The sequence below is a fragment of the Equus caballus genome, chromosome 31 (assembly GCF_041296265.1).
Source record: "Equus caballus isolate H_3958 breed thoroughbred chromosome 31, TB-T2T, whole genome shotgun sequence".
Classification (NCBI taxonomy): Eukaryota; Metazoa; Chordata; class Mammalia; order Perissodactyla; family Equidae; genus Equus; species Equus caballus.
The window spans coordinates 18,381,353-18,400,006 of NC_091714.1; the positions used below are offsets into that span (position 1 = coordinate 18,381,353).

An 18,654-nucleotide genomic window follows, 5' to 3' on the forward strand; every position below is an offset into this window, starting at 1 on the left:
ACTTAATTTTGTATTTCTATTAAGAGTTTATTGAACTTGCAGGATTTTTTTTAAACGATGAGATTGTTTTGGATACTTGAAAGTGCCTTTTTCTATTTGACCTACTTTTTGGATGGTTAAGCTCTTTCTAGCCAGTTTCTATAAAGCCTTTTATTCAGAACTTAAATTAAATTAAAATTTAGTTTAATTTAATATTTACTTCCAGGACACTTGAACAGATGCAAAAATGCTCCAAAGGGGATTAAATTTTACATGAACAGGTTTTGGATGAGATGTTCTCCAGCCAGCCTTAATGAGAAGAAAATGGAGACAGAGACCTAAGCCCCACTTACATCCGTCTCCTCCCACTTCCCCTCCTTCCTCTGTGACCCATGACCCCTCCCCTCCCCCAGCAGCCCCCCACCCCTCCAATGCCTTCCAAGGAGGAGGAGACTGCAATGCCTTCTGGCTCCTGATTTTTATGATTCTGGGTGTCAAATGCTATTTTTTCCTGCTCTCCTGAGTCAAAGGTATGGACTCAGGTGTGTCGTTGAACAGATGTGTTGGAGGCAAGCAAAACTTCTGGCAGCTTCTCCAACAAGCCTCCCTACCTAGTCATCTAAAAACCATGCCCTGGAACATCAGTGGGGCATGTGAATGGGCTTAAAATAGGAATGACTAAAAAACCCAGAGAATTAGATACCTTTGTAGCACTTGCATAGTGATTATATCAATTATAGAAATGCTTATAATAATTCAAAGAAGTGGAAACGGTGAGAATTTACACTCTTTCCACCTGCCTAGCACATCGTTGGATCAGAATTTGTGAAATTTGTTAAATGTGTTAACTATTTGAACAAGTGTCTATTTTTCGTAGGACAAAATGGAATCAAATTGCTTCGAGCAATTTGAGGGAGAGGTAAGGGTTTCGGGTCAGGCATAAGAGTGATGGAATTATTTTAGAACAGGGTCTTGTCAAACCCAATCTAGGAAACAAGCAGAGGGCTCAAAGACTGTGTATTTTGTTGCTTTTTTTCAAAAGGCAAAATGTAGATGATTCTTTGAAAAAAAAAAGAATATGATTATCTTCATTTTCATATTTGGAAAACTATTAGGGTGTCAACATAATATTGTCTACGAACTTTCACAGACAATTTTTTTTAGAATTCCTTGGATATTATCTGGGATACAGATGATGTCCTTCTGCTGCCGCAGTGCTATGTGGGCGGCTAAGATCATCTGACCCCTGCCCCAGGTCTGTCCCCAGAGACTCTGACCAATGACCCTGAAGCCGACTTTCCCTGGAAACTCTTAGCGCAACCAGCTGGCTGGTCTGGCCATAATGAACCAAATGTCCCTCCATGCTATAAAATTCTACCACTCTAACTTTTCAGATGTTAAAATTGTATTTGGAAAAGTATATCTATAGGGATGTCCACCAAAATGGGTTTTGAAGGGCTGTTGACTGTAGCGGCTGCATGGCCCATCTGATCCGTGCCAGGAGCCACATCAGCCGTGGGTATAATCCTGTGTGAAGTGTGTACAGTCTGAGGCCAGACTGTTGGCTTCAAACACTGGCTGCTATGCATCCTAGTTATGTGACTGCTTGTGTGCCCTCTTATCAGCAAAATAAGGATTTTATGTACCTACCTCACAGGGTCGTTGTGAGGGTAAAATGATTTAATATGTGTAAAGAGCTTAGAACAGTCCCTGGCACCTGGTAAGCGGTAATATCAAGTGTCAGTTAGGAATGTATTAATATCATTATTATTTATGTGAAGTATGTGAAATTACACAAGGCACTTTTTGGCCTTACAAATGCACAGGAGTGTGCTTCCAGGTATATATAAAAAATATATATATATATTTAAATTAACAATTATTGCTTTTATAATCCTGGAAGTGCAATTTCTCAACAGTGCAAATTCTCTTCTCTTCTTTTCCCTTTGCAACTACCTGCCACCAAACAGTTTTCTCATCATCCCCACCCTGTTTTCTTTGCACGTGCAATGTTCCCTCTCCCTCCTCCAGCACAGCTTACTTCATTCTACTTTGGGAAGTTTCTTTCTTACTCAGAAATCTCCCGAACCCTCTTCTTCTTTTCTCTCACATGTCCCAGTTTGTTTTATTTTATTTTTAATCACCCAAGTGATATGGGAAGTGGCTGATAAAAGGTAGAACCATGGAGTTGAGATTCTGTATTAAAATGAAGGGGACATGATGCAAAAGGAGACTATCCAAGGCTGGGCAGAGCAGCCCAGGCTCCTTCTGCTTTCAACGTTCTTTGTTGGCCATTTCAGATTTAGATTCATATTTTACTACCACTTATCTTCAACCTTGTACAGGTTAAGCACTAGACTGGAGCTTTTAGATGGATTATCATTTAATCCTTACAACAACTCCTTGAAGGTAGGTATTCTTTCATCTTACAGACAAATAAAAACAAAAACAGAGAAGTAAATAACTTACCCAAGGCCACATAACCAGAAAGTAGAGAGCTAGAGTTAGAACCCATATATTCAAGCTCCATTGTCTTCCCACTACTCATAATCCCTCCCTGGCAAAACAATAGAAGTAAAATAATAATGCTCAAATTCCATTAATATCGTGCCCTTGAAACTGTCTAAAAGTCCCATTCAGAATTCCATAGAAATTTCTATGTAGCTATTCATCTTTCTGTAAATAAAACAATTTTTTCTCCAGCACTCACTCTATCCATCCATCCATCCATCCCCTCATCCCTCCATCAATCATCTATCCAACCAATCATTCTTCTACTCACCTGTCTGTCCATCCAATCACATATTCATCCATCTAATTATCCATCCATCCATCCGTCCATCCACCCATCCACCATCCACCCATCCATCCATCACCCATCCAATCAATCATCTCTTCATCAGTCTGTCTATCCAGGCCAGCATCCCTCTATTCATCCATCCATCCATCCATCCATTCTTTTATTATTTACCTATGTTCCAGGCATTGTAATAAGTTCTGAGGAAATTCCTATCTTTAAGGAGTTCTCAGTCTAAGGAAGGGAACAACATGTAAATAAAAAATTGTAATATAATGTGGTGAATGTTGGACCTATAAGGTGTTATAGATATCAGGAGAGGTGGAGAGGCGAATCTCTAACTCTTCCTAGGTGAAAGCTTTTTCCTTGACACTTTAGAAGGTCAAAGTGGAGGAACCACTTGAAGTTGCATGCAAAATTTTCTCAGAGGGGTTTGTGGCCAAGGGAGGAGAGAGGTGGGGATTTGACTGGGGCATCACAGAGGAGTTTAACTGTGTTAATGTTTACCCTGATTAAGAGTTTGCCAGGAATCAGAAGCATCGGAAGACATTCCAGGCAAAACAACCCACAAGTAGAAAAGCACATACAAGTAACTTACTAGGACTCCAACCTAGAGTACCATTTGAGGCAGTGGCTGGAGACAGAGCACCTAGGGTGGGTGGTTAGGGTTCAGATCAAGAAAGGAATGGTATGTAAGGCCAAGAATTAATTCTCATGGAAATTAAAAATGCTCTCACAAGCAGCATTACAGTTCATTGTAAAATTTATTCTCCAGTCTCATTAAACAAAAGGATGGAAGATCTTTCTGTCTATTTCCAGAAACTTGTAACAAATTCTCTGTATTTGGGGATAAATTTGCATTCAGGAGTTGATCTGGGAATCTAACCTTGTTTCTGGGGATTAATGTGTTCTGAATTCTAAACAATGTCTTGCAAAACTTCTGGAGAGCAATGAGGCTGTGAATTGGCACGGTGGCACAGCCCCTTAATGACATGACTGATGTTCAAATACGGGTCAGGAAAGAGGATATGGTCCCAAATGAAGACTTGCTTATTTTGTTATTCAAAGGTGGCAGAGAGATATTTGGAGATGGATTTTACTTGAGTTAATAGTAGTTAAATTTACGGCAGATGTGCCACCCTGGAAGTCTCTGAAACATTGCTTTTATTTCCTCCCCAAACTTCTGAGGTTGAGATTAAGAAGGTTAGTTAAATTAAGATATATACACAATCATCTCCCAGAGAAGAAGCTGGTCTGATCTGAAGTCATTTCTATAGATTCCAGGGCTCCTTCGCCAGTCTCCTTAGATAAGACAGAAGCGATGTTTCTAAGCCTGATAATTCCCCTTTCTGTCTGCGTTGATCAATACATCTTTTTGCATCCTCCAGCACAAAAACCCAATGTGCTTCCCTTTCTAAAAGGAAGCCTCTGTCTTGCTGGGATTAAGAGGCCATAGTCCCATGACACAGTTTGCAGTCAATTTTTGGCATCTGAAAAGCCTTCCCTCTTTCAAGAACTGTGGGCGACCAGTCAAGAGAGAACAGTATTTTGGCAGTTGGACTGAAAATCTTACCTGCCAACTGGGCTGCTCTTAATGTATTGTTTCTGAAACCAGGGGAAGCACATGTAACAAGAACTGGCTTTGTGCTGCCGGAACACTTTTGATGAGCACGTCGGCACCGAGTTGAAGGGAAAGCCGGCCAGCTGTGTTTGGTCCCTTTCTCCCACACCAGCTTTCCTTGGACTCCCAAACACTCTCGTGGGGCATGGTCGTTACCTCTCAAGACTCATATTTCATAGTTATTTATTAATACCATAACCGTGGAGTCATACATTTTATCCACAGTTGCTCTGACTGACACTCTAGCACATTCCTCTCAACTACCCATCACCCTCCGTTCTCTATTCTTGGTGTCAACCTTGCCAAGAAGATGAACAGAAATTTACCGAAACAGAGGCTCAATTGCTCAATACGTTCAGACTGATGTTTCTTCTAGGATACCCTTTCATAACTCTATTTTCATTTAATAAGTATTTATTGGGTATAAACTGTGCCAGGCACTGCCCTCGGCTTCTCAGAGAAGATGTGAGCAGAACAGACATCTGGAAGTAACCCGAGAGGCCTCCACTCACCAGAGACCAGTCCACAACCAGAGAACGAGCCAGAAGGGCCTTGGGAGCCAGCCTGGGGGGCTCAGCATCCATGCCTTAAGCTGCTGGGCCCACAGTCCCCAGTTCACAACCACTGCTGCCCGCTCTTTCCTTTCACCATTTCGAATGAACAAATCTAACCTCCTTTTTAATTAAAAAGGAAAAGGACTCCACATTCTATGATACACTACTTCAACAGAGAAAACAAAAATTAGGCTGTTCAGCAAGCTGAGAAGAAGACTTTAGTAGGTTATTAAACGCTAAACAGCTAATCAGAGGGTCCTGGTCCCCCGAGGCTTGTAATACGAAGTACATAGTTACATCCTTCATTCTTAGCATGTGTGGAAATATTTTAAAATAATTTCACAGATAAGCAGAGGGTGGAAAAGCTCTGGCATTTTAGCAGCAAAAACTTTTCTTGGCTTGTGAAACCGTTTCAGAGTCTTGGAGGGGAAACTCTTATATAAATACCTACGTAATTATACGAATATATCTTACATCAATGAGGAGTCACAAAAATGCCAAAACCTGGCAGAGGCATTTCGAAGCAGCAGAGACTTCCTAGCCTCTCGGAATTCTGATCAATTTATTGGTAGCACTGAAAAGCCCGGAGACTGGCAGCTCGTTTAGATCCGTCAGCCACGATAGTCCCCTCCAGAACAGTCCTGCCTAAACGTCAGAAGCACATTTCCTTACAGAAAATGTCTTAAAATTCAAAAACGGACAGCCTACATACCCTGCAGTCTTGATCCTCCATGAAGGGAGCTGGTGGTCTGCTGTCAGGCCATACGTTCGAATGTTCTTCGACTTCCTTTCTGACTCAGATCGAATGAATCCGCAGCACTGATGTAAGGCTCTTAATGGGAATCTGTTTTCAATTCAGGGCAGATGTGGGACACCCTTGTAGCCCTAGGGATTATCAACTTTAAAACAAATCGCCTTCAGGACGATAAGTCGAGAAGCAGTAACTGCTTCCTGGGGCCTCTTTGGGGTCCTTCCAAATGCTTAACATATAACACAATAACTATGGCACAAAAGCAGGTTTTGCTCTCGGACGTTCTCAGACATTAAAACGAAGCTTGCAAATGCTTCTCAAGAAACAAAGCTTGTAAATACGTCTCAGGGCGTTTATATAGAAGTTCAGCTATTTTAGCAACATCCAAAAGTCATCAAAATGCCCCTGTCCCTACCCCCTACGAAGCTATCTTAGCGCCGTGTTTGGTTCATTGAGTGTAGTTTTTCCACAAATTGAAATTGAATTGTTCTGGTTCAGAGTTTTCTTGGCTCAAGGAAAGGAAGGGGAGGGCTATTGCAAGACTTCCACGGAGAAACATCCAGAAATCAATTTCACACGAGAAGTTTAATATTCTAGAATTAGCGTTCACTGGGCGCGGACGCCTGTGTCTCCGGGCACCCTCTGTTCTGAGACCGCTCTGTACTGCTGGCCCATCTGCCAAGATTTTAGACTCAGAAAATCCTAGCTGGCGTTTAATATAGTTTAACCCAATTTAATAACCCTGGAAGAGGTTAAAGGAACCCACTAACTTGTAAGAAATAATAAAACTTTCCTTTTAATTAAAGTTTTACATAGAACTTGAAAATATTAAGTTAGTGTGCCCCCATAAAGCACACACAGATAAGTTTAGGTATAAGGAACGTTAGTGAGGAGTCAGGAAAGAGTCACGTTAAATTATATATTTAGAAAACACAGTCTATTCTTTAGGATTAAGATGATGCGTGTGACATAATGGAGCCACATGGTACAGCATGAAGTTATCCACCAAAGAACACTAGAGCTACTGTGTTCCTTATCTTCATGCGGGAAGACAGATTAAACCTCCAGTAGCTTCCACATGTGCTAAATCACCATTAAGCAGCATTAGAAGGGGTTTTAAGAGTTCTGCATGGGACATAACGGGACCCATCCCCAGATCTCTTTAACTGAGTGGCTTTGGACAAGCCACTGCCCAGACCATGGTTTCTTTATTTGTAAAGTGGCTGAATTAGGTAAGTGTTTTCTGAAAGCCAAACCTCAAATATCAGGTATGATGCATTAACCAAGACCTGGTAGAAACAGACAAAAAAGGCCTTTTCTTTCTTTTGTTTTCAAGAATCATCACTAATTGCCACTAGCTGGATATCTTGACAAATTTTTTTTTTCCACCTTGAAGCATATATTTATAATCATGGCTAATAAGGCAAGCGTTAGCTAAAAAGTGGGATGTGAAGAGTAAAGAAACCTATTACCCTAAACAAATTAGACACCTAGTTTTTTTTGGTTTGATAAGCTTCTTGGGAAACAATCCCCTAAGGCATTCTCCAGAATTCTGAACTTGCTCGTGGGCATCGATAATGTACTTACTTCGCAAATTTATTAGGATTAATTTTCTTTTTAAATTAAAGGAGGTAAGAAAAGTCGGACTGTCACTGAGCAGTGGGCAATTTTGATAGACTCGGGTGAAGGTAGGGGATACCTGGTGTGGAGGATAGATTGTGTGATGAGGTGAAAGAACACAGAAGTGAGTCAGGAGGCCCAAGTTCAAGTTCCAGGGCTGCTACTAATTAACCCTGTGGCCTTGGCCTCCACACTTCTCTTTTCTAGGCCTCCGTTTCCTTGTCTATACAAGGAAGGCATTGATCTCTCCATCCTCTTGCTTATAATAATCGAAAGAGAAATTCTGCCTCATGGGATGTAGCTTTTCTTTTAGAGTTTGACTCTCAGAGCACTGAAGCCAAGACTATAAAGTCAGAAGTTCAGGGCACATCAAATGATCACTGTGGATCAGGCAAAGATCACAGTTAATGTGCCATAGAGTCTTTTTCACAACTCTGGGTCATCCCTACTCACCTGCAGAAAAGAGCTCAGATATACCAGCAAAGTCCTGTCACAGAGAACATCATAATAATCAAGGTTTTCTTTCCACAAACCTATTTTTATCAGCTATGATTTGATAATATATGAACATTTAAAAAAAAATCATAGTGTATAATATTGGTGTTAAGGTAGGACTTGTGCCCCTCCCCAACCCCATTCATATGTTGGAGTCCTAACCCTAGAACCTCAGAATGTGATCTTATTTAGCGATAGAATCTTTACAGACATAATTAAATTAAAATGAGGTCGTTGGGGTGGATACTAATCCAATATGGCTGGTGTCCTTATAAAAGGGGAAATTGGGACACAGAGACATGCATGCAGGGAGAACAACACATGAATAGGAAGACAACCATCTAAAAGGCAAGAAAAGAGGCCTGGAACAAACGCTTCCTTCACTGCCCTCAGAAGGAACCAACCCTGCCAACATCTTGTGTTTGACTTCCAGCCTCTAGAACTGTGAGACAATAAATTCCTGCTGTTTAAGCCCCCAGTCTGCTTTGTTATGGCCAACCTAGCAAACTAGCCCAACTGGCATCCTCTGAACGATTGTGCAACACATCTTGCATCCTACTATGTGTCAACGCTCACACCAACCAATTGAGGTCCTCCAGAGTTAAAGAACGGGAGAGCTGGAAGAAACGGGCACCGACAATGGGCTGACAATGGGGAAAGGCCTTCAGCAGCAAAATTTTTTAGTTTAAAAAAATTCCTACCATCGCTCTGCTCTCCTGCCCCCCAACGCACAGTGTAAAATACAAATGACTCAACGAAGCACACAAAATGCAAAAAAACCCCCCAAAATCTAAAGAAGCCAGGTGATGGGAGGGCACACACCTGGGAATGTCCACAGCCTTGTTCTCATTCAGGTTATGGTGGGTGCTGACTCAGCACGAAAGTTGGGGTCAGCTCTGTTACCCGCCAGCTCCTCCATGGGGCGTGCCACTCCAAGCATTTATTAAACATCCTCTTATTAATTATAAGAGCTTTTTTCCAAATAAAAACAAATGCAGCAATAATGTGTTGTAATTTCATCTCACAAAAAGTTAGGCTTCATTGATTTTCTTTGTGTGTGTGAGGAAAATTAGCCCTAAGCTAACATCTGTTGCCAATCTTCCTCTTTTTGCTTGAGGAAGATTGTCGCTGAGCTAACATCTGTGCCAATCTTCCTCCATTTTATGTCGGATGCCACCACAGCATGGTTTGACAAGTAGTGCTAGGTCTGTGCCCAGCATCCCAACCAGCAAACCCCCGGGCCGCCAAAGTGGAGCGCGCGAACTTAACCACTAACACCACGGGGCTAGCTCCTACATTGATTATTTAATGTATTTCATTCCTTAATAAGCACTTTATCAAAAGTAAAAGGAGAAGCGAAGGAATGGGCATGGTGAATGCACGTTAAAACAAGGACTGATTACACAAAACTAGTTGAGAGAGTTTCCAAAGATAAAATTCAGACTGGATCCAGCCTACTTATTCCCGCATGACTTATCTGGAAAAGTCTGGAAGTCAGTTAGGTTTTACAGAGCCATTTTGAAGGAAATGCAAAAATTCTGAACTGATAGATTTATTAAAACAATCTCCATTATCTTTCTTCTCAATGAGCTTAGAATTAAACATACTTTCTAAACGCTGACAGTATTTATGGCTCAAACAAAGCTGAGACAAAGGCCGGACTCAGACAGGGCAGGAAACAGGAAGGAGGAAAGCTGTTAGAGTTAACTACCTGGGCCAGGCGACGGGACACGGCCCCGGAGGAGGTGGGATTCCGCAAGACTTAAGTTTTCAGAGACAGCGTTAGAATGTGCACTGGAAACTGACAGACCAGTGGTTCTGGCAAGTTCGATGCTTTCTAAACTGTGGGGAGGAGTGCAAATATTTGTTGCCATGCACACTGTTAAGACGAGTTTTGCAACTTGGATATCAGCAGTTAATTAACTTTTTTTCCTTCATATTTGCCACTTTTCATAGCAGCTTGTCTGTGTGTTATTTACATTAAACCTGATCTGCGCCTAACTTTCCCACAAGAGTTAAAAGTAATAACATGGGCTTTATGGAGTTGTGCAATATATCTTTTCTGGAAGAGAAAAAGTAAAAATTTGGTTATGTCTGTCCCATTCCCATTGTGCACACGAAAACTTGAGTTTCTTCTTTTATTTCGCAATATTCAAACATTTATTCTTAAATGAAAGAATTCTTCTTTCAGTGCACTTTTTGGCATTCTAAATCGTTTGATCAAGAAAAGTTTCGAAACATTGAAAATCTTATCTGTCAGACAAGATGTTTTGAACTAGAAAAGGGGCAGGTGATGATTCTTGCACAAAGAGAAATAGCTAACAGTTGTATTGCTTATTGTTCTAATAATTGGTTGATACACATTCACCTTTGGTTCACGGGATTCATAAAGTTTCACATGGTTTAGAGATGAATCAAGTGTGAAGACTTTAAACAATGTCCCTTCCAACTCTCAGACTATGATTCAACGCAATATTTCTCATAATTGCCTGCTGAGAAGAGGCAGCGAGGAAGCTTGTTGAAAATACGGACTCCCAGCCCCTCCCCTTGGAAGGCAGATTCTGTAAGTACGGTGGGACTCTGGGGCTGCTTGTCACTGGGAAAGTTTGAGGAATACTTTATTCCTTGATCCTTAACCTGGGTTGGATACTGAAATTACTTGGGGACCTGAAAGAAAGATATTACTGAGCCTGGGTCCCACTCTCAGAGATTCTGACCTATAGTCTGGGGTATGGCCTGGGCATCTGGATTTTTAGAAGCTTCCAGTTGATTCTAACGCACAGCCAGGGTCAAGAGTCACTGACTTGATTGGAGCAACAGTTAGTTAAGTGGAACATGTGTGAAAGCAATGTCTAACATTCCCATGAAGTTATTCAAAGTGCTTTTACATACACGTGTCCCGTGCGAATCCTTGAGAACCCGTGGAGGTGGGAAGAGAGGGTATTTTCTTTCTTTTACAGATAAGCAATCCCAGACTCAGAGAGCTGGAGTGGCTTGATCAAGCAGAATTATGGAACCAGTGAGATTCATCTTAGGTACCTATGACCTCACCTATGTTCCTCTGCTCCTTACTAGCTCTCCAGCTTTCCCAGTCTCCTTTTAAAAACAAAACAGAACTCGGGGCTGGCCCCGTGGCCGAGTGGTTAGGTTCGTGCGCTCCACTGCAGGCGGCCCAGTGTTTCGTTGGTTCGAATCCTGGGCGCGGACATGGCACTGCTCATCAAGCCACGCTGAGGCAGCATCCCACATGCCACAACTAAAAGGACCCACAACAAAGAATATACAACTATGTGCCAGGGGGCCTTGGGGAGAAAAAGGAAAAAAATAAAATCTTTAAAAAAAAAAACAAAAAAAACAGAACTCTTGGTTGCTTTGAGCTTCTCTTAGATCAAAATTGTTATTAATAATAATCTTAATAATAATACTAATAACAACCACAACAGCAGCTAACGTTGGGCCCTTTCTACACATTGTCAAGTGCTCTGCATACATTATCTTAATGGTCTCAAGGACTCTGCAAGGTAGGTTATATCCCTATTTTACAGACGGGGAAACTGAGGCTTAGAGAGTAAGTCACTTGCCAAAGTTCACATTCCTATGCAACACCCTTCTCATTTTATCTAACCCTCTTCTTGCTTTCCTTTTAGCCAACCAACCTTCAGCGCGTGGCAGAGAGTAAAGAATCTGATGAAGTAATTCAGAGTAAGCTGTTAGTGACAATTACAGCTTTCCTGGCTTGTATTCCCACTTCTAATACGGGGCTCGGATCTATTAAGAAACTTCTAGAGCCAGCCATACAAAAATAGGAGTAGCACTTGAAGAATTCAACGGGAGAATCGTGGGTTGTTAATTCTTAACTACCTGCCTTGTCTATGCCCAAGGTTGAGCCCCTGTTCTCAAAGACGGTTGTAGTGCACTGACTGGCATCAGAGGCTTGGGCACGAGTCCCAAATGCTTTTTATTAGCTGTAGGTGTCTTGGGCCAATCACGTCTGAGATGTGGCTAATGTTCTGAGAGAATCAGACCCAGTTAGAACATAATCAATATTCTCTTATCTATTTTTCTGAGGTTTCCAAACTACTGAACTTATTTTTTTCCAGCTGAGTCCATTGATGTCGCTATTGTTCTTGTAAGCTTTACTATTGTTGCTGTATAGATGAGCTATGCTGTATTATAGGCTACACAATACGATGAAATATATATTTTATTTATCTATATATTATATTTTATTTATAAATAAAACATTTAGCACAGTGCCTGTTACAGAGTAAGCAAATAATCCTAGATATCATCACCACTATCACCATCACCATTAACCTTATTATTTGCTAGATTGTATTTAATCATGAGTAGTGCAGGGAATATAGGAATATTATTAATATTAATATTATGGAAATATTAATAGATGACACTGACTATACACTTACTTCATACATATACTAGACTTATTTTTATTATTTCAGTATCCAAAGCTCAAAGTAAATCAAGTCAGGAATCTGGTTCCTGGCAGTTCAAGAGGCATGCATTTTCTACTTAGCTATGTAAACTCTTTACAGAAATTGGGTACTATTTCATATGACTTCACTCATATGTGGAAAATAAACAAACAAGCAAATACAAAGATATGGAGAACAGATCAGTGATTACCAGAGGGGAAGGGTCGGGGATAGAGTAAAGGGGAACATATGTATGGTGATGAATGGAAACTAGACTTTTGGTGGTGGACACGATGCGGTCTACAGAGAGGTTGAAATATAATGAGTACATCTGAAATTTACATAGTGTTATAAACCAATGTGATCTCAATAAAAAAAATTAGATACTATTTTATGATGCTACGAACAGGGAGAAAGATGTAAAAGAACAGAATTTCTTTATCCCTCCAGTTTTGAAGACTGTCATCTGGTGTGGGAATCCTAGCTAACTTCCTGCAAAGCGTAAACTTACGTAAAGATTGAGGATTTTTATGCGTTCTACAAAGATGATAAAGCTACTGGGTCAACCAAAAGAAGCTTAAACTATGCATTATCTCATTTATAAATTTCAATTTATTCAACAAATAGTAACTGAGCACTTACTATGTGCTGGACACTGGGAACACCAGATGACAAAGGTCCCTATCCTCAAGAAGCATACCTTTTAGATGGATATACAGACAAAGGACAACTACATTAACAGACTAATGAAACAATAACTGTGTTAGATTTTTAAAAAGAAACTCATGAGGGCTGAGATGGAGAGGTACTTTCAGATGGAGCAGTCAAGAGGAGGTGACGTGTAAGCTGGAAGAATCTCCAGACACCAGTTATTCTACATGTGGGAAGAAAAGCATTACAAGCAAAAAGATTCATAAATGCAAAGCCTCTGAGGTGGGGAAAAAGGTTGGTGCAGTTGAGAAACTGGAAAATGTCAAGTATAATTGGAGCGTGGAAATCATGGGACAGGGGGTATGGCATGAGGCCACGAGGCTCCTCAGGAGCCAGGTCACACAACCCTCCTGGGCAATGGCAAGGAGTATGGATTTTATCTTAAGTCTAAGAGGAAGCCACTGAAGAATTTTAAGCAGAGAAGCAGCATGATCTGAGCCGTGCCTTAATGTAATTCCTACTGTGTGTGGAGGAAGGAGAGTGAAGACAATGATAACTTTTCTCTTCCTAAGTAATACTTGTTTGAAAACCAGAAATTATAAAGTCATTGCCTATATTTTTTAAAGCAATCTTCCAAGGACATAATCCTTCTTATTTTTGGAGGAACAGTCATTCATCTACATTCTAAATGGGACAGAACTATAGATATATAGACTAGCAAGTTTTAACCTGCCTAATCGAGGACAGGAATGCATTTCGTAACACTTTTTGTCAAAAGAAAAGATAATAGAGTCCTTTCCAACCACTGTCAGTGAACTGCATGTCTTCACGTCTCTCTTTCATCAGAGAAAGGTGCTGTGTTGAAAGTGAGCAAGATCCAGGCATAAGTGACCTCATTAAATCCCAAGTGGAGCACTAGGAATTCTGCACTTCCTTATTTTGGACAGGTAAGAGTAAACAAATCACACAGGGGCACGCCTAGGATAATTGATTGACATGCACGTGTCGCTTCCCATCACAACAGAACTTTTAGCATCCCTGATATACATGAAAGTTAAGACACTCAAATGGTCCCTGGGCCAGCTCAGAAATAAATCCTCCATCCTCGTTCAGTCTTTTACTTCCATTGCCCAGACAGGAAAACAAGAATACTCCGTATAACGTAGAGTTGAACATATAGAGAAGTGAATGGACAATTTGCATAGTTTTACAGCTCTGAGAGTCAAACTCTTTTTACCCTGTGATAGTTTTCTTTTCAGGTTTTAGTTCAATGCAGAGCATATTTCTGTGGTTGAGTCACGAACTCCAAAAATAGAGGCTTGTCATGGAAATGCAGACAGACGCCTCCCTGCAGCCGTGCTTCTGGGCACTGCTATAGTCATCAGCTTTAATGAGAGCTGTTAATATCACCTCCATCAGGATGGCTGCCCTGGGCTGACGTTCCGGGCTGTGCACAGGTGCTCTTGGCCAAAAATGTAATGGAGGTTATTACATTATCAACGAGGCACAGATGTGCTTTCTGTCTGGACTCAAGGCAGTGTTCCTGCCAAGAGCATAACTCTTTCAGCGGGTCCAGGTCTGTTTGTATCCAAATGCTGTTCTAGCTCAGCGAACCTGAGAGCTGCCTTCTGGTTTCCCAGGACATGAGTTTGGAAAATGTGCTTGAGGATGCAAGAAGGCTGGGCTCTCAAAGGCAGGTACATGCTTTCTTAAGTACACGAGGCTCATCCCACCACCTTCTGCTTTTTCAGGGAAAGCTTCAGCCATTGCATATTTGTTCACTGACTCATCAAGATTTTCTTGGGCACCTACCCTGTGCCAGGTACCCCGGAGGAGTCCAAGCTGATTCTGCCAAGGAGTTTGCTCCCGGGCACCCTGCAATGATTTCTACTGTTTCTCATCTTTCCTTCCAACTTCTTCAGAACTGTCTCTCAAAATTCACGTCTTCAGTGTCTCTCCCTGAGGCTCCAGTCTTAACATCATGGGGTTTTTCTACAGAGTTGGATGTTTACCTAATTTGACACCCCAGCATCTCCTTTCTCCTAAGCTTGAAAACCCTATTCGTTGAGCTTTTTGTTAGTCAGCTTGGTCCCTGGGATCGCTCTGATTTGAAGCCAGATTTCCTTAAAGCTAGCAGCCGCAGGTCCTGCAGGTAGCCTAGCATCCTACTTTGGCACTGCTAAGCCAACATGGGTGCCTGGGCCCTGAGAATCGGCTTTGACAGTCACCTGCGGGGCCACCACTGCACCTGCCCATGTTCTCACTGTGAAGTCACTCTGTCAGGGCTAGAATGGTGGCTCAGGGAGGAAAGAGGGATTCTCTTCTGCGTGAGGGAGCAGGTTTGAAATTGATCTTGACTTTGAGAGTGACATTGCCTTGCTGTCCAGGAAAATTTATCTCTTAGATAGGAGCTAACTGGTGAGAAAGGAGGTCAGTACACTGGCCACAGGGCAGCCTCCCCACTGTCATTTCAGTTTTAAACACAGAGATGAACAGACACAAGGAAGATGCTGAGAAATGTGTGTGCACGCATTTGTGTGTGGGCTTGGAAAGTGGGCAGTGTTTTTGTGGGCATCTGAGAGGACCCAGCTGAGGAAGACACGAACAGTGCAGCATCAGGACATAGCGTTATTCAACCCTCTGTCCTTTTGCTTGTTGTACACCCCTCGACTGTTGACCAAAGATGACAGAAGGATCCTGAAGATAAATGGGCGCTCTTCAATTCCATTTCCTTTCCGTCTACACCACTTGCCTGCCTGACTTCAGGTCCCTCCCTTTTTTCTTATTTCCATTCCTCTTTTGACTGATGGGTTGGCAGTGGCAGCATGAAGGGACGGCTGGTGGTGTTAACCCTGTTGTCTGTCCCTCTGCCTGTCCCCCTGGTATGTGGCTGTTGCTGGGGAGCGCAGCACTGTCATTCCCGCATCCCGGCTCGGAGCCCCGAGGATCCGGGCCACAGTGGTGCCCTCGTGGCTCGGCAGCTGTTCTACATGGCTGGCCTCATTATGAAGTGCATCTCTTGACAGGCAATTTGCTGCTGCCACCTGTATCTAGAAATCCTTTGCTAAGACTGAGAAATGCATCCCATCCTCTCTCTTCTCCCGGGTGTAGCTTTCACGACACGTTCTCCTTCTGACTCCTGTACATTGTCCTGTGTGCATTTCCACTGAGTGCTTGAAACATTTTGATGGCCTCCCCTTTCCCCTAGGCAGATAGGCAGGTGTTTTATAAGTGGGATCAAGATGAGAACGCAACAGATGATAATAGAAAGTAAATGTCAAACGGATGTGCCTCTGACTCAGGGAGACTTGGGCGGTACAGCAAGTCCCTCCAGTGGGAATATGAGTGTGGATGAACCAGAGAGCTGGGAGGGTTGACTTTCCGTCCAGGGATTTGCTATTGATTTTCTGTCATCAAAAACCAGGTGGAACTCTGTCTGATGATTATCTCAACGGCAGAAAATTTGGACGATACATTAATATTTACAAAGCTCTTTTAGGAACTTTCCCAACTACTATGCAGACTCAAAACAAGGCACATAAGAAACTGATTAATGTTATTATATTTATATATCAAATGTATAAACTCTATCCTACGAGCTTTTTGGGGGGAGGGAAGCAACTGTAAGATGCTTAATGTAATAAGTTAAGTGATATTTAAAAATAATTTAGGGGCTGGCCCTGTGGCCAAGGGGTTAAGTTCTTGCGCTCTGCTTCGGTGGCCCAGGGTTTCGCAGCTTCGGATCCTGGGCGCGGACCTTACACCACTCATCAAGCCATGCTGAGGCAGCGTCCCACATGCCACAACTAGAAGGGTCCACAACTAAAAATATATACAACTATGTACTGGGGGCTTTGGGGACAAGAAGGAAAAAATAAAATCTTTAAAATAAATAAATAAAAAAATAATTTAGATTCAAAATAGAAACCCTTTCCAACAAATATTTCATAATTGAAAAATTAAGCTTCTTCAAATTTCATCAAACTTGAAAAGGACATTATGAAAATGATATCCTCTGACCTCTGTTCTTTCAGTATTTCCAAAATATTATATATTTCAAACAGATATACATATTTTATTTCATCTTGGACTAAAGAAAAATGTTGGTTTTTAAATATGCCATTTTGTTCAGAAATTAAAAACCAGGGAGCGGCCGGTCCTGTGGCCCAGCGGTTAAGTTCGTGGGCTCCACTTCAGTGGCCCAGGATTCCACTGGTCCGGATCCCAGAGGCGGACATGGCACCGCTCATCAGGCCACACTGAGGCAGCATCCCACACAGCACAACCAGAGGCACTCAAAACTAGAATATACAACTATGTACTGGGGGGCTTTGGGGAGAAGAAGGAAAAAGAAGAAAAAAAGATTGGCAACAGATGTTAGCTCAGGTGACCAAAAAAACAACCAGGAAAGAATAATTTAAAAAGTCAAGCTTTACAGTGCTTTTAAAAAGATGACATGTGCCTTAGTCTTTAAAAGATCTTATTATCCCACTAAAAGCCTTCCTCCAGCAGATGCGGTGTGACTCCTTCTTAGTGTAAGGGGCACCCTCTGTGAGATCCAAGGTCTTCTCTAAGATAGGGTAGTCAGTTCCTGGCCATATTTTTGCCAGGCATTTCTTCTTCTCCATCGACCTTTGAATTCATTCATGCAGTTAATAACGATGTATTGAGTCAGGCATGTGCTGCGTTCTAAAAGTACCGTGTAAGTAAGCCAGACCTAGCCCTGCCTCATGGAGTGTGTAGTGACAGGCAGTGAGACGCCCAACAGCGATGGAATCAAGACTAGGATGGGAGAAAGATGTGTTATTTATGGGGCCTTCAGCAGGAGCAGCTCAGCGACCCATGCGTACTGGTGAGGATGGTAAGGGGTTGGGGGAGGGGGGCATTTCGCCCTTGCTCTGAAAGAAGTGTCTGCACTTCCTCTCTTTCTGCTCATACAGCTCATTTGAAATTTGAGGACAGTGTAAGCAATTGGCATTGGCAACCCTGTCCATTCCTAGAATTTTGGCTTAGTCCTCGATGCAATGAACATCCTGAGTGTGGTGGATTAACTTTGCTTCTGTTTACCTTTCCTAATCATCGGCATTGGTCTCAAAAGACTCCGAGTTTTCCTGGAACGTGAGTTGCCCCACTTGGGCGTGAAGCGCCCCCCCCCCCCCGCCAACTCACCATCTCAGACAACGATCCTTGAGTGCCGTCCAGTTATAACACACACACAGCCAAGGTAACACAGATGAAGAGAAATAGGAAAACTACCGGGTTGTTTGATGTGGGACATGGCAAGCATGAAAATGAGCAAACATTTAATTTTGTTTATTGAGGTCAACATGAAAGCTGTTGGATCTCTTATAACAGCTTTCTGGACTTTTGATGCATTCCTTGTTGAAACACCTCAAGCTGAGCTTGTCGTTCTGAAATGTCAGAATGTTCCGTTCTGGTAAGCATTCAGTTCGTATTGAGTTCTCCCTTTGTGCAGAACTCTGTGAGGTGCAGCTACAATGTATAAGGGGATGGAAAGAATATAAAATGAAACCTGGAAGCCACGAGTCAGTAGACAGTGAAAACAATCTGAAAAGACTTTCTGGTTTTGCTTGATTACAGACTGAATTTATGACCCAGCGGGAGGAGCACACCCATACTTTCTTTGCATGCCTTCTTTTTATGGTCCCCTTCTCAATGCAAGGGCTGCCTGGGCAGTCATTTCTGCCTACGGAGTAAGGTAATCTCAGAACCTTGTGACCTGAATTTGT

The 18,654-nt window shown here is 42.1% G+C and overlaps 1 protein-coding gene across 9 annotated transcripts in view; it reads right to left on the minus strand.

Annotated features, from left to right (window-relative positions):
• SASH1 (SAM and SH3 domain containing 1) overlaps positions 1 to 18,654 on the minus strand; it is a 300,847-nt gene that overhangs the window by 226,117 nt on the left and 56,076 nt on the right. Inside the window, exon 1 of one of the 9 annotated variants that reach the window (XM_070256424.1) lies at positions 5,664 to 6,177. The exons of 6 other annotated variants lie outside the window; for them this stretch is intronic. In XM_070256424.1, coding sequence (XP_070112525.1) covers positions 5,664 to 5,684 — 21 coding nt within the window. In that variant the 5' untranslated portion in view covers positions 5,685 to 6,177. Of the gene's footprint in view, positions 1 to 5,663; positions 6,178 to 18,654 lie in introns of those variants that run through there. 2 more of the 9 variants (XM_070256417.1, XM_070256420.1) reach the window with 2 other exon arrangements.